We start from the raw sequence: 12,013 nt of genomic DNA on the forward strand, positions 1-12,013 counted from the left end.
TGCTAACGTTTCTTATTTCTTTACTGCCCACAAGGGGCTACACACAGAGGCGACAAACAAGGACAGACAAAGGGATTAAGTCGATTATATCGACTCCAGTGCGTAACTGGTACTTATTTAATCGACCCCGGAAGCATGAAAGGCAAAGTCGACCTCGGCGGAATTTAAACTCAGAACGTAACGGCAGACGAAATACCGCTAAGCATTTCGCCATACGAGCTAACGTTTCTACCAGCTCACCGCCTTATAAAGTGAAAGATATTAAAGCAACAGTACATACTTACACACATACATTTAGCCATATCCAAAATAATCTGATATTGTTTTCGAGTTTTCTGTAGTTCGTGTAATATTGTCCTGATATCTTCTGTTCTAACGTCAGATAAAAATTCTGAAAGAAGAAAAGAGTAAAAGTATACGAAGCTCTGTGGTAAGAAGATTGCTTCCCTACCACATGGTTCCGGGTTCAGTCCCACTGCGTGGCACCTTGGGCAACTGTCTTCTACTATAGCCTCGGGCCCGCCAAAACTTTGTGTGTGGATTTGGTGGATGGAAGCTGAAATAACTCAATGTATGTATGTGTGTGTGTATGTTTGTGACTCATCATCGCTTTGCAACCGGTGTTGGTGTGTTTACTTCCTCGTAACTTAGCGGTTCGGCAAAATAGATCGATAGACTAAGTACTAGGATAAAAAAAAATTTCCTGGGCTCAATTTGTTCGACTAAAACCCTTCAAGGCGGTGCCCCAGCATGGCCGCAGTAAAAAAACTGAAGTAAGTAAAAGATAACCAATATATATTTATCGTGTCTGAAGCAAGCATAAGATAACAATTATATGTTTATTGTGTTAATTTCTAACATAGGTGGTGCTGGTGGTGGAGGGAGTAATTTTTATTCCATGTATTTATGTGTAAGAAAAATAAAAGTATAAAGATAGGTTTTCACAGAATGTTTCCGCATTTATAGTTCAACTGAAAATATATTGGTTTACAGTAATCCCTCGTAGGGGGATTAAAGCTGCGATGGACTGGTGTCCCGTCCAGCTGGGGGTTGGGAACACATACGTCATAAAAACCGGAAAAGGGCGCATAAATAAATAAAATACAGTAATACCTCGCCATATCGCAGTTCACCTACCGCAGTTACTATGTATGTTTGCATCGATTCCTCCGTGGTGTTGTTTTGCATTTATAATAATATAAATATATACAAATTATAAATGCAACAGTGAAGGCGCATGGCTCAGTGGTTAGAGTGTCGAGCTTACGATCGTGAGGTTGTGAGTTCGAATCCTGGATTGGGCTGCGTGATGTTTTCATGAGCAAGACACTTTATTTTTGTTGCTCCAGTTCACTCTGCTGTAGGAATGAGTAGCCACGTCACAGGTGCTATTTTTTACATAGATGCCTTTCCACTTTCTACCAATCGATATGAATACTCTTTTTTTTTTTTATTCATTTTACTTGTTTCAGTCATTTGACTGCGGCCATGCTGGAGCACCGCCTTTAGTCGAGCAAATCGACCCCAGGACTTATTCTTTGTAAGCCTAGTACTTATTCTATCGGTCACTCTTTGCCGAACCGCTAAGTTACGGGAACGTAAACACACCAGCATCGGTTGTCAAGCGATGTTGGGGGGACAAACACAGACACACAGACATACACACACACACACACACACACACACATATATATATATATATATACGACAGGCTTCTTTCAGTTTCCGTCTACCAAATCCACTCACAAGGCTTTGGTCGGCCCGAAGCTATAGTAGAAGACACTTGCACAAGGTACCACGTAGTGAGACTGAACCCGGAACCATGTGGTTCGTAAGCAAGCTACTTACCACACAGCCACTCCTATGCCTAGTAAATACATATTTTTTGTATTAGTAGAATTAAATCACAAACATCTACTTCCATTCTGGTTTCTTATCTCATTTCTAGTAAATTTCTATAGCTAAAACTTCCGAACAACAATAAATTTCACCTGATCTTCAACAAACACGTTATGGTGGACTACAACTATCTAGTGTCATTAAGAGATACAAGGTTAAAATAATAGAAACAAAGATATAACGGAGGAAGCCGACATACACTTTGCAGAAATATATAGCTTAACCTCTAAAAAGTGTATAAGCATAATTCTGTTTCCTCCATCAGAGACATTTCAATAAAATGGATAGAGCTTGACATCTTTTATGCTACAAAAGTTAGCTACACCAGCATCACAATTCTTTCTGTCATCACCCATCAGAAAACACCACTGCACTCTCGAAACATATTTGTTGTTGGCACTCCGTCGCTTACGACGTCGAGGGTTCCAGTTGATCCGATCAACGGAACAGCCTGCTGCTCGTGAAATTAATGTGCAAGTGGCTGAGCACTCCACAGACATGTGTACCCTTAACGTAGTTCTCTGGGATATTCAGCGTGACACAGTGTGACAAGGCTGACCCTTTGAATTACAGGCACAACAGAAACAGGAAGTAAGAGTGAGAGAAAGTTGTGGTGGAAGAGTACAGCAGGGTTCGCCACCATCCCCTGCCAGAGCCTCGTGGAGCTTTAGGTGTTTTCGCTCAATAAACACTCACAACGCCCAGTCTGGGAATCGAAACCACGATCCTATGACCGCGAGTCCGCTGCCCTAACCACTGGGCCATTGCGCCTCCACCCGAAGCACATTAGGTAACTGAGTAACAAACCAGAGACCACTAGTGTCTCCTGGGTAGTATTAGATAAAGCACAGGCATATAAGAACGATGTTAGATAAGGTATCATCTGGAGATGTGGTCGGTTAAAGATTAAGTTAGAGTAAACAAAAGCGGCAATAACGATAACTGCTTACCCATATCGTATGTCTTGATGGAGTCATTATCGAGCATAATTGAGTAGTAGGGTTTATAACGAACCTCGCTGCAGAAAGAGAACAGAGAGAGAAGACTGAGAGATAGAAAAATAGAGTCAATACATGCATCTGAAGAGAAAGGGAGTCGGTGGGTGAAGAGGTGAGGGTTATATCTATTGTGGATTGAGGGTTGTGATATTTGGGGAGATATATCTCTCGTGATGGCGATTTAATCGTCATCATCATCATCGTCGTCGTCGTCGTCGTTGTCTTCACCCTCGCCGTTCTCTTCATCATCATTATATGCGTCTACCTCACTATAACCAATCAATCAATCAATCAATCAATCAATCAATCAATCAGTGTGTCTGTCTGATTGCCTACTTATCTATCTATCTATCTATCTATCTATCTATCTATCTATCTATCTGTCTGTCTTTCTGTCTGTCTGCCCAGATCCTCTTTTTCTTTCTTTGTCCTGCGTATGAATGTGTGTGTGTGTGTGTGTGTGTGTGTGTGTGTGTGTGTGTGTGTGTGTGTGTGTGTGTGTGTGTGCGTGTGTGTGCGTGCGTTTGTGTGTACACACAAACCTGCTTGTCTCTCTATCCATCCCTTCATCTCTATCTGTATTGATCGAGCAATACGTGTGACCAGCCAACCTGTCTGGTCCGCTCGGCCATACCGCAACAACAACAACAGAATTGGGGGTAAAGAAATAAGAAACAATAAATGAGAAGAACAAAGAAAAAAAACGAAAAAAGAAGAAACGAAGTTAGATTAAAAAAGACAAAAATTCCTAAACTCTTACTTCTTCTCCAGGGTTGGTCGGGTGATGAAGAGGAAATTGGGAAATAAGAAGAGATAGCATAAGTATCTTTTACGGTCCAGCAGATGGACAGCATAACCAGATTTGACCAGTGCCTAGATCGAAAAGAATAGTACACATAATTTGAGAGAGAAACACATAATGGGAGAGTGGGGGAGATGAGGGAGAGTGGGGCCGATGAGGGAGAGTGGGGGTGGTGAGGGAGAGTGGAGGCGACGAGGGAGAGTGAATGGTGTATGTGTGTGTATATATGTGTATGTGTGTGTGTGTACGTGTGTGTATGCATGTATTATTTCTTTACTGCTCACAAGGGGCTACACACAGAGGGGACAAACAAAGACAGACAAACGGATTAAGTCGATTATATCGACCCCAGTGCGTAACTGGTACTTATTTAATCGACCCCCCGAAAGGATGAAAGGCAAAGTCGACCTCGGCGGAATTTGAACTCAGAACGTAGCGGCAGACGAAATACCGCTAAGCATTTCGCCCGGCGTGCTAACGTTTCTGCCAGCTCGCCGCCTTGTGTGTATGTGTGTGTGCGTGTGTGTGTGTGTGTGTGTGTGTGTGTGTGTGTGTGTGTGTGTGTGTGTGTGTGTGTGTGTGTGTGTGTGTGTGTGTGTTCGTGCGTGTGCTGTGTTTGTGTTCTTCAAGTTCAAGTTAAAATGGAGGATTATGTTGATAGAAACACACGCAAATATTCTAAGTGCCTTTTCTTTGTATGATTTCAGAAAGATTTTGATTGGCTACTGTTTCTAGCGTGTCGTATTTTGGATTGCTACTAAGAGATGTGAAAAATTACGTACATAATTAGGCATTCTCGTGATATTGTCTGTCGGTTTCAGGTAATCTAGAACCTTCCTCAGACTGGAATTATCTTCGTGATGCTGTGGTGTATACTTGATCAATTCCTGAATGTGACAAAGAAACAGAAGGAACTATTACATGCAATCAATCAGCGTATTGCGAGTAAACATCTGTGCACTAACGTGAAATGCAGCGAGGATGCATCTTCGACTATCATTAATGGTTATATATTCTGGATATGTGTGCGTAAGAGTGTGTGTGTGTGTGTGTGTGTGTGTGTGTGTGTGTGTGTGTGTGTGTGTGTGTGTGTGTGTGTGTATTCATACACGCGCGCGTAGCGATGCATTAAAATATTCATAAATTTCATCCAAGGATTATTACTGTTGAGACACACTCACCGTCATGTGGCAAAGTAAAACAATTGACGCAGAAGTCTTTGTAAAAGCAGGTTGCACATGCATCCAGTCATTCATCATATCTACACAGATGCATTGGACAGGCCATTTTGTGCATATGGAATATAATAGGATTCCAAACCAGCTGTTCTACGGTGTCCTTGGTACGAACTATGATAAAGGTACAAAGACTGCCAAGACGGCATCCAGAAGAAACTACAAATCTGTGTAATGAGTTGGGAAGAACTAGCTTTGGGAAAAGCTGAGTGGAGGAAACGTATAAGCGAAGGTTGGAAAACTTTCGAAGGGGGTCACCTTGAGCATGAAAGGCTTCAGAAGGGATGTCATCAGAACCTCGATGAGGACATAAAGCGCTGTGAAATGTGTGGTCATATACTCTTTCCTAAGGCTGGGTATGTCAACCATTTGATGTCCCATGAAAGATCAACTATATGAAACGTCCTTCTTGCTAGACTGGGTGATTTGACATGTGAAGTGTGTGAAAAGGCTTGCGAGTCGATTTGGGGTTTGAAGAGCTATACGGTGGTTCACAGAAATAATATCTCACAAAGTGACCCGATCAATCAAATGGAAGTCACAACTTTCAACTGTCACTTATGCTACAAACCATGTAGATCCAAATCTGCAGGGGTCGGGTGGGGGTTGAATAATCATCTAAGAGGTCATAAACGAAAGACCAGAAATGCCATTGACAACGAAGAAGATGTGGGAGATGTACCTTGAGCGAAATTTGGCTGCTATGTATAGGAAGTCAATCAGACAATGTAGAGTCTTCCTTGTTATGCGGATATGGAAGGAAGGAGTCATTTATCTCACATCTGCGGTTCTAGCAGTAGTCTCCTGCATGTGATTGTCAGATACGGTTCGGTTGATGTCAATAACAATACTTACCCTTACTTCGTAGTACACTCTGTAACGCAGCCATTCTGGATGCTGCAGCATCACTTAAAGTAAAGGGACAAATACATCCATTAGATTAATTATAAATTTACAAGCCGTAAAACAAAAATCTCCATCTTCAGTATCATCAATAACAGAAGTAACAAGAATTAATATGAGTAATTTATTTTATGTTATTTGTGTTATTTTTGTCGTCGTGGTGGAGCAGTTCCCCTGGCTCCTTACCGGGCTCCGAAACTGGCGGGTGAGAGGAAAAAAGGGTTCCATAAACTGGAAGCATGATGCAAATGCTTGCAAAAGAATAAACTTTTCCAAAGGCCCTCATGATACCAAGTAGGGGTGTTAAGCCGGTCGATGAGTTAAACCTCCCACCTAAATAGGCTTTAGCGGGATTTGAACTCAGAGCGCAAACATATACCGCAAGGCGTCCGCTCTGATGTTCTTACAGTTCTGCTAATCCACCACCTTGGATCGATACTTATTTGTTATCGATCCCGTGAGGATAAAAGGTGAAGTTGACATCGCTAGGATTTGAACTCAGACTGTTGAGAGTCGGAACAAATACTGCGACGCCTTCTTTTTGACGTTCTAATGACTCTGCCATTTCGCCACCTGACCAATTCGTTCAGTTGTGGCATGGAGCAGTGACCACCGCTGCCCTCACAGTCGCTGCAGTCGAAATTGTCACCGTAGTGGTCGTAGACATGTACGTCGATGTGGCTGTCGTGGTTGTGGTCGTCGTAATCGTGGCGTTGGTAGTGTGAGGGTGGTAGTGGTGGTGTGAAGGTGGTAGTGGTGGTGTGAAGGTGTTAGTGGTGGTGTGAAGGTGTTAGTGGTGGTGTGAAGGTGGTAGTGGTGATGTGAGGGTGGTAGTGGCGGCGTGAAGGTGGTAGTGATGGTGTGAAGGTGGTAGTGGTGGTGTGAAGGTGGTAGTGGTGGTAGTCATGGTGTGAAGGTGGTAGTCATGGTGTGAAGGTGGTAGTGGTGGTGTGAAGGTGGTAGTGGTGGTGTGAAGGTGGTAGTGGTGGTGTGAAGGTGTTAGTGGTGGTGTGAAGGTGGTAGTGGTGGTGTGAGGGTGGTAGTGGCGGCGTGAAGGTGGTAGTGATGGTGTGAAGGTGGTAGTGGTGGTGTGAAGGTGGTAGTGGTGGTAGTCATGGTGTGAAGGTGGTAGTCATGGTGTGAAGGTGGTAGTGGTGGTGTGAAGGTGGTAGTGATGGTGTGAAGGTGGTAGTGGTGGTAGTCATGGTGTGAAGGTGGTAGTCATGGTGTGAAGGTGGTAGTGGTGGTGTGAAGGTGGTAGTGGTGGTGTGAAGGTGGTAGTGATGATGTGAAGGTGGTAGTGGTGGTGTGAAGGTGGTAGTGGTGGTAGTCATGGTGTGAAGGTGGTAGTCATGGTGTGAAGGTGGTAGTGGTGGTGTGAAGGTGTTAGTGGTGGTGTGAAGGTGTTAGTGGTGGTGTGAAGGTGGTAGTGGTGATGTGAGGGTGGTAGTGGCGGCGTGAAGGTGGTAGTGATGGTGTGAAGGTGGTAGTGGTGGTGTGAAGGTGGTAGTGGTGGTAGTCATGGTGTGAAGGTGGTAGTCATGGTGTGAAGGTGGTAGTGGTGGTGTGAAGGTGGTAGTGGTGGTGTGAAGGTGGTAGTGGTGGTGTGAAGGTGTTAGTGGTGGTGTGAAGGTGGTAGTGGTGGTGTGAGGGTGGTAGTGGCGGCGTGAAGGTGGTAGTGATGGTGTGAAGGTGGTAGTGGTGGTGTGAAGGTGGTAGTGGTGGTAGTCATGGTGTGAAGGTGGTAGTCATGGTGTGAAGGTGGTAGTGGTGGTGTGAAGGTGGTAGTGGTGGTGTGAAGGTGGTAGTGGTGGTGTGAAGGTGTTAGTGGTGGTGTGAAGGTGTTAGTGGTGGTGTGAGGGTGGTAGTGGCGGCGTGAAGGTGGTAGTGATGGTGTGAAGGTGGTAGTGGTGGTGTGAAGGTGGTAGTGGTGGTAGTCATGGTGTGAAGGTGGTAGTCATGGTGTGAAGGTGGTAGTGGTGGTGTGAAGGTGGTAGTGATGGTTTGAAGGTGGTAGTGGTGGTAGTCATGGTGTGAAGGTGGTAGTCATGGTGTGAAGGTGGTAGTGGTGGTGTGAAGGTGGTAGTGGTGGTGTGAAGGTGGTAGTGATGGTGTGAAGGTGGTAGTGGTGGTGTGAAGGTGATCGTGGCGGTGTGAAGGTGGTAGTGGTGGTGTGAATGTGGTGGTAGTGGTGGTGTGAAGGTGGTAGTGGTGGTGTGAGGGTGGTAGTGGTGGTGTGAAGGTGGTAGTGGTGGTGTGAAGGTGGTAGTGGTGGTGTGAAGGTGGTAGTGATGGTGTGAAGGTGGTAGTGGTGGTGTGAAGGTGGTAGTGGTGGTGTGAAGGTGGTGGTGGTGTGAGGGTGGTAGTGGTGGTGTGAAGGTGGTGGTAGTGGTGGTGTGAAGGTGGTAGTGGTGGTGTGAGGGTGGTAGTGGTGGTGGTTTTACTGGTCATCTCTGTCATCGTCGTTGTCGCCGTTATGGTGGTGATCGTCGTGACTGTCAATGTTCTCTTCGTCCTCCCCCTCATTATAATCATGGAATAGGATGAAGGGTTTGTGTGTAGGCGGTGATGAATAGCGTCAGGGCCTCCTTACATTCCAGAATCAGTTGCTCCCTGCTGTGATGCTTGATCTTATATTGGTCGAGAATATTGATGCTGCGTAAAAACATCAGCTTTAACTTACTTCCGCGGAATCTAACATCGATTTCATTAAAATCCATAGTTTAGTATCCTGAACTTATTTCACATACTCATGATTTAGTAGTAGTAGTAGTAGTAGTAGTAGTAGTAGTAGTAGTAGTAGTAGTAACATACTACAGGTAAACTATCTCTAATTGGAAATCCTTGAAACAAAACATGTTTCGAAATTCGAAGCGTCTCCGAATTTGGAAATGGTAGTATACAGCATTCATGAAGAACATCTCTGATTATAAACCATTGTTGCCAGGAATAGCTCAGGTCGACCCCACAACAAAACTCTCGGATTGTATATGTCTCAATTGTAGATTAAATTTAAGTTTTGGACCTATATGGGTTCCATTACAGCATATTGTTCGGTTGACCCTAGTAGGGTAATGTGGGAGTTTTTTACTGACTTACTATAACGATGAGAAAGATATCACTGGTTAGCGTAGGATAATGTAAACTCTGGCACTCCATCGGTTACGATAATGAGGGTTCCAGAAAATCCTGTTCGTGAAATTAAAATGCAAAAGGCTGAGTATTTCACAGACACTCGTACCCTTAAAGTTGTTTTCAGAGAGATTCAGCATGACACAGAATGTGACAAAGCTGGACCCTATGAATTACAGGTACAAGTCATTTTTACCAGCTGAGTGGACTGGAGCAATAAAGTGAAATAAAGTGTCTTTCTCAAGGACACAACGTACCGCCGGGAATCGAACTCACGGCCTAACAATCATGAGCTGAATACCTCTAAACATTAAGCCATACACATTAAAAAAGACATCTTTGATCCAAACTCGTAGCAAAGGTACGTAAACGGTCTAATGAAACTATTACTATGTCACTCTATCTTTCGTTAGTTTCTATCCATCGCTTTCATGGTAAAACTTCAACAAGGCGCAGGAGTGGCTGTGTGTTAAGTAGCTTGCTTACCAACCACATGGTTCTGTGTTCAGTCCCACTGCGTGGCACCTTGGGCAAGTGTCTTCTACTATAGTCTCGGGCCGACCAAAGCCTTGTGAGTGGATTTGGTAGACGGAAAACTGAAAGAAGCTCGTCGTATATATGTATATATGTATGTGTGCTTGTGTGTCTGTGTTTGTCCCCCAACTTCGTTTAACAACCAATGCTGTTGTGTTTACATCCCCGTAACTTAGCGGTTCGATAAAGGAGACCGATAGAATAAGTACTAGGCTTCCAAAGAATAAGTCCAGGGGTCGATTTGCTCGACTAAAGGCGGTGCTCCAGCATGGCCACAGTCAAATGATTGAAACAAGTAAAAGAGTAAAAGAGTAACTTGTCTCTGTTTCTTCTTATACTGTGGTAGTTCTCACACGTTAATTTTCTGTAAGACACTACACAGATGCATCACGATCTATATGTATATATATATGTATGTATGTGTACGTGTTTCTGTTTATATATGTATATGTGTGTACGTGATTCTGTTTTGTCTCCACACCGCTTGACAAACGGTGTTGGTTTTTTTACGGTCTCATAACTTATTTTTTCGGCAAAAGAGACCGATAGAATAAGTGTCAGACTTTAAAAGCCACAGATACTTGGGTGGGTTGTGCCTTAAATTGATTACAGTCCAGTAAATGAAATACGATAAAAAAAAAAAGAGATAAAAAATACAGATATATAAGCGAATAGAATAGCAGTATTCACATACCTGAGAACAGTTCAGTAGGTTTTAGTACAAGCTGTAGATGAGAATTAAAAAAAAAAACAGGGTGTTAGTGTTTGTGTGGAATAATATACAATATAGACAAACATGGCAAAGTTCGTTTTGGAAGCGCACAACGTGGATCTTCGGGCAAGTGTTGTTCACATTAGTTTCGGAAATTATGCTGAAGCTCATCGACTGGTTTTGAATATATATGTATATTTGCATAGGATGGCTGAACAGTATCAGTTCACAGAGTCACGTGCATGCGCGCACACGCCCCCCACACACACCCATACATACATACATACATACATACAGACAAGCATGACTGCATGCATACATACACACACATACATGCGTGTATATATGTGTGTGTGAATGTATGTATGTTGTATGTATATGTGTGTGTGTGTATATTTGCTCAACTCTCAGCGCTTGGCGACCGGCGTTGGTTTGTTTACGGCCCTGTAACTTGGCACTTCGCCAAAACAAACTACCAGTAAAAATTTCAAACTTAAAATGAACACTGGGGTCGAATTGTTTGACGACACTGATCAAAGCAGTGCCCCAGCGTGGCCGCAGTCCAATGACTAAAAGAAATAAAACGAGAAAAAAATATATAAAAACAATGTCTCAAAATGATAAAGCCATTTGTTGACAATTCACTTTATGAAATGCCAACTACGTATCGTGAGTATTTGCTTACGGCAAATGCCTCGGTGAGCTGTTGTTGCTGTTGGCACTCCGTCGCTTACGACATTGAGGGTTCCAGTTGATCCGATCAACGGAACAGCCTGATCGTGAAATTAACGTGCAAGTTGAGCACTCTACAGACACGTGTACCCCTTAATGTAGTTCTCTGGGATATTCAGCGTGACACAGATTGGGACAAGGCTGGCCCCTTTGAAATACAGGCACAACAGAAACAGGAAGTAAGAGTGAGAGAAAGTTGTGGTGGAAGAGTACAGCAGGGTTCGCCACCATCCCCTGCCGGAGCCTCGTGGAGCTTTGGGTGTTTTCGCTCAATAAACACTCACAACGCCCGGTCTGGGAATCGAAACCGCGATCCTATGACCGCGAGTCCGCTGCCCTAACCACTGGGCCATTGCGCCTCCACCGGTGAGCTGTAACGCGAAACTAACTACAAACCAGATTCAGCATGTTGTCGACTTGTTCTACGCCACCGTTGTTTTCAATATGTGCCTTGATTGTAATCATGTTCTTCATGTATTCGTCAAATTTGGGAAGTTCAGGAATCTAGAAATCAAAAACGTCATCATCATTAGCGTCATCATCATTATCATCATCATCATCATCATCATCATCATCATCATCATCATCATCAACATTATGACCACCACCACATATGCTCGCACTAATATTTCATCAAACCGTTATACTTACGAGCTTGTCATAGGGAGGACACATGATAGGATCTGATAAGTCTCGCTCGATGGCTTCCGTTAAATTTGCCATGAATTCTCGTGTTGGCGGTATCACTTCATTCACGAACTCGTAGATAGTCTTGATTGCCCCCGAATCCAATATTACATCTTTTGATTTCGCTTGCTTTTCCAGTAACTCTCTCACCTGGTGTCATATAAAAAGAAATAAATAACTTGTTTTTAAACACTCCATCACATTCTTCAACAATTCAAGCACAAGCCATCGTCGTGTTAGAAACAACAGGTAAAGCTCCCTCAAATCACATCTCACTGTCTAAGAGGAACATATTTTTATAAGGTATTTCTAGGTGCACCGATGGGATGGTCACATCTGGAATGGCTTTGGTTTTAGAAATGTAGAATGAGTGCTGTCC

General features: G+C 43.6%; 1 protein-coding gene across 2 annotated transcripts in view; it reads right to left on the minus strand.

Annotated features, from left to right (window-relative positions):
* The window catches only part of LOC106877764 (active breakpoint cluster region-related protein), an 84,270-nt gene that overhangs the window by 57,501 nt on the left and 14,756 nt on the right, over positions 1 to 12,013 (minus strand). For both annotated transcript variants that reach the window (XM_089353601.1, XM_089353602.1), the window contains exons 4-11: positions 11,599 to 11,784; positions 11,344 to 11,451; positions 10,198 to 10,228; positions 5,790 to 5,842; positions 4,482 to 4,586; positions 3,658 to 3,770; positions 2,850 to 2,917; positions 285 to 391 (exon numbers count right to left, since the gene is read on the minus strand). In XM_089353601.1, coding sequence (XP_089209727.1) covers positions 285 to 391; positions 2,850 to 2,917; positions 3,658 to 3,770; positions 4,482 to 4,586; positions 5,790 to 5,842; positions 10,198 to 10,228; positions 11,344 to 11,451; positions 11,599 to 11,784 — 771 coding nt within the window. The remainder of the gene's footprint in view (positions 1 to 284; positions 392 to 2,849; positions 2,918 to 3,657; positions 3,771 to 4,481; positions 4,587 to 5,789; positions 5,843 to 10,197; positions 10,229 to 11,343; positions 11,452 to 11,598; positions 11,785 to 12,013) is intronic.

This window comes from Octopus bimaculoides, chromosome 6 (assembly GCF_046866305.1).
Source record: "Octopus bimaculoides isolate indiv1 chromosome 6, ASM4686630v1, whole genome shotgun sequence".
In the NCBI taxonomy this organism is placed as follows: domain Eukaryota; kingdom Metazoa; phylum Mollusca; class Cephalopoda; order Octopoda; family Octopodidae; genus Octopus; species Octopus bimaculoides.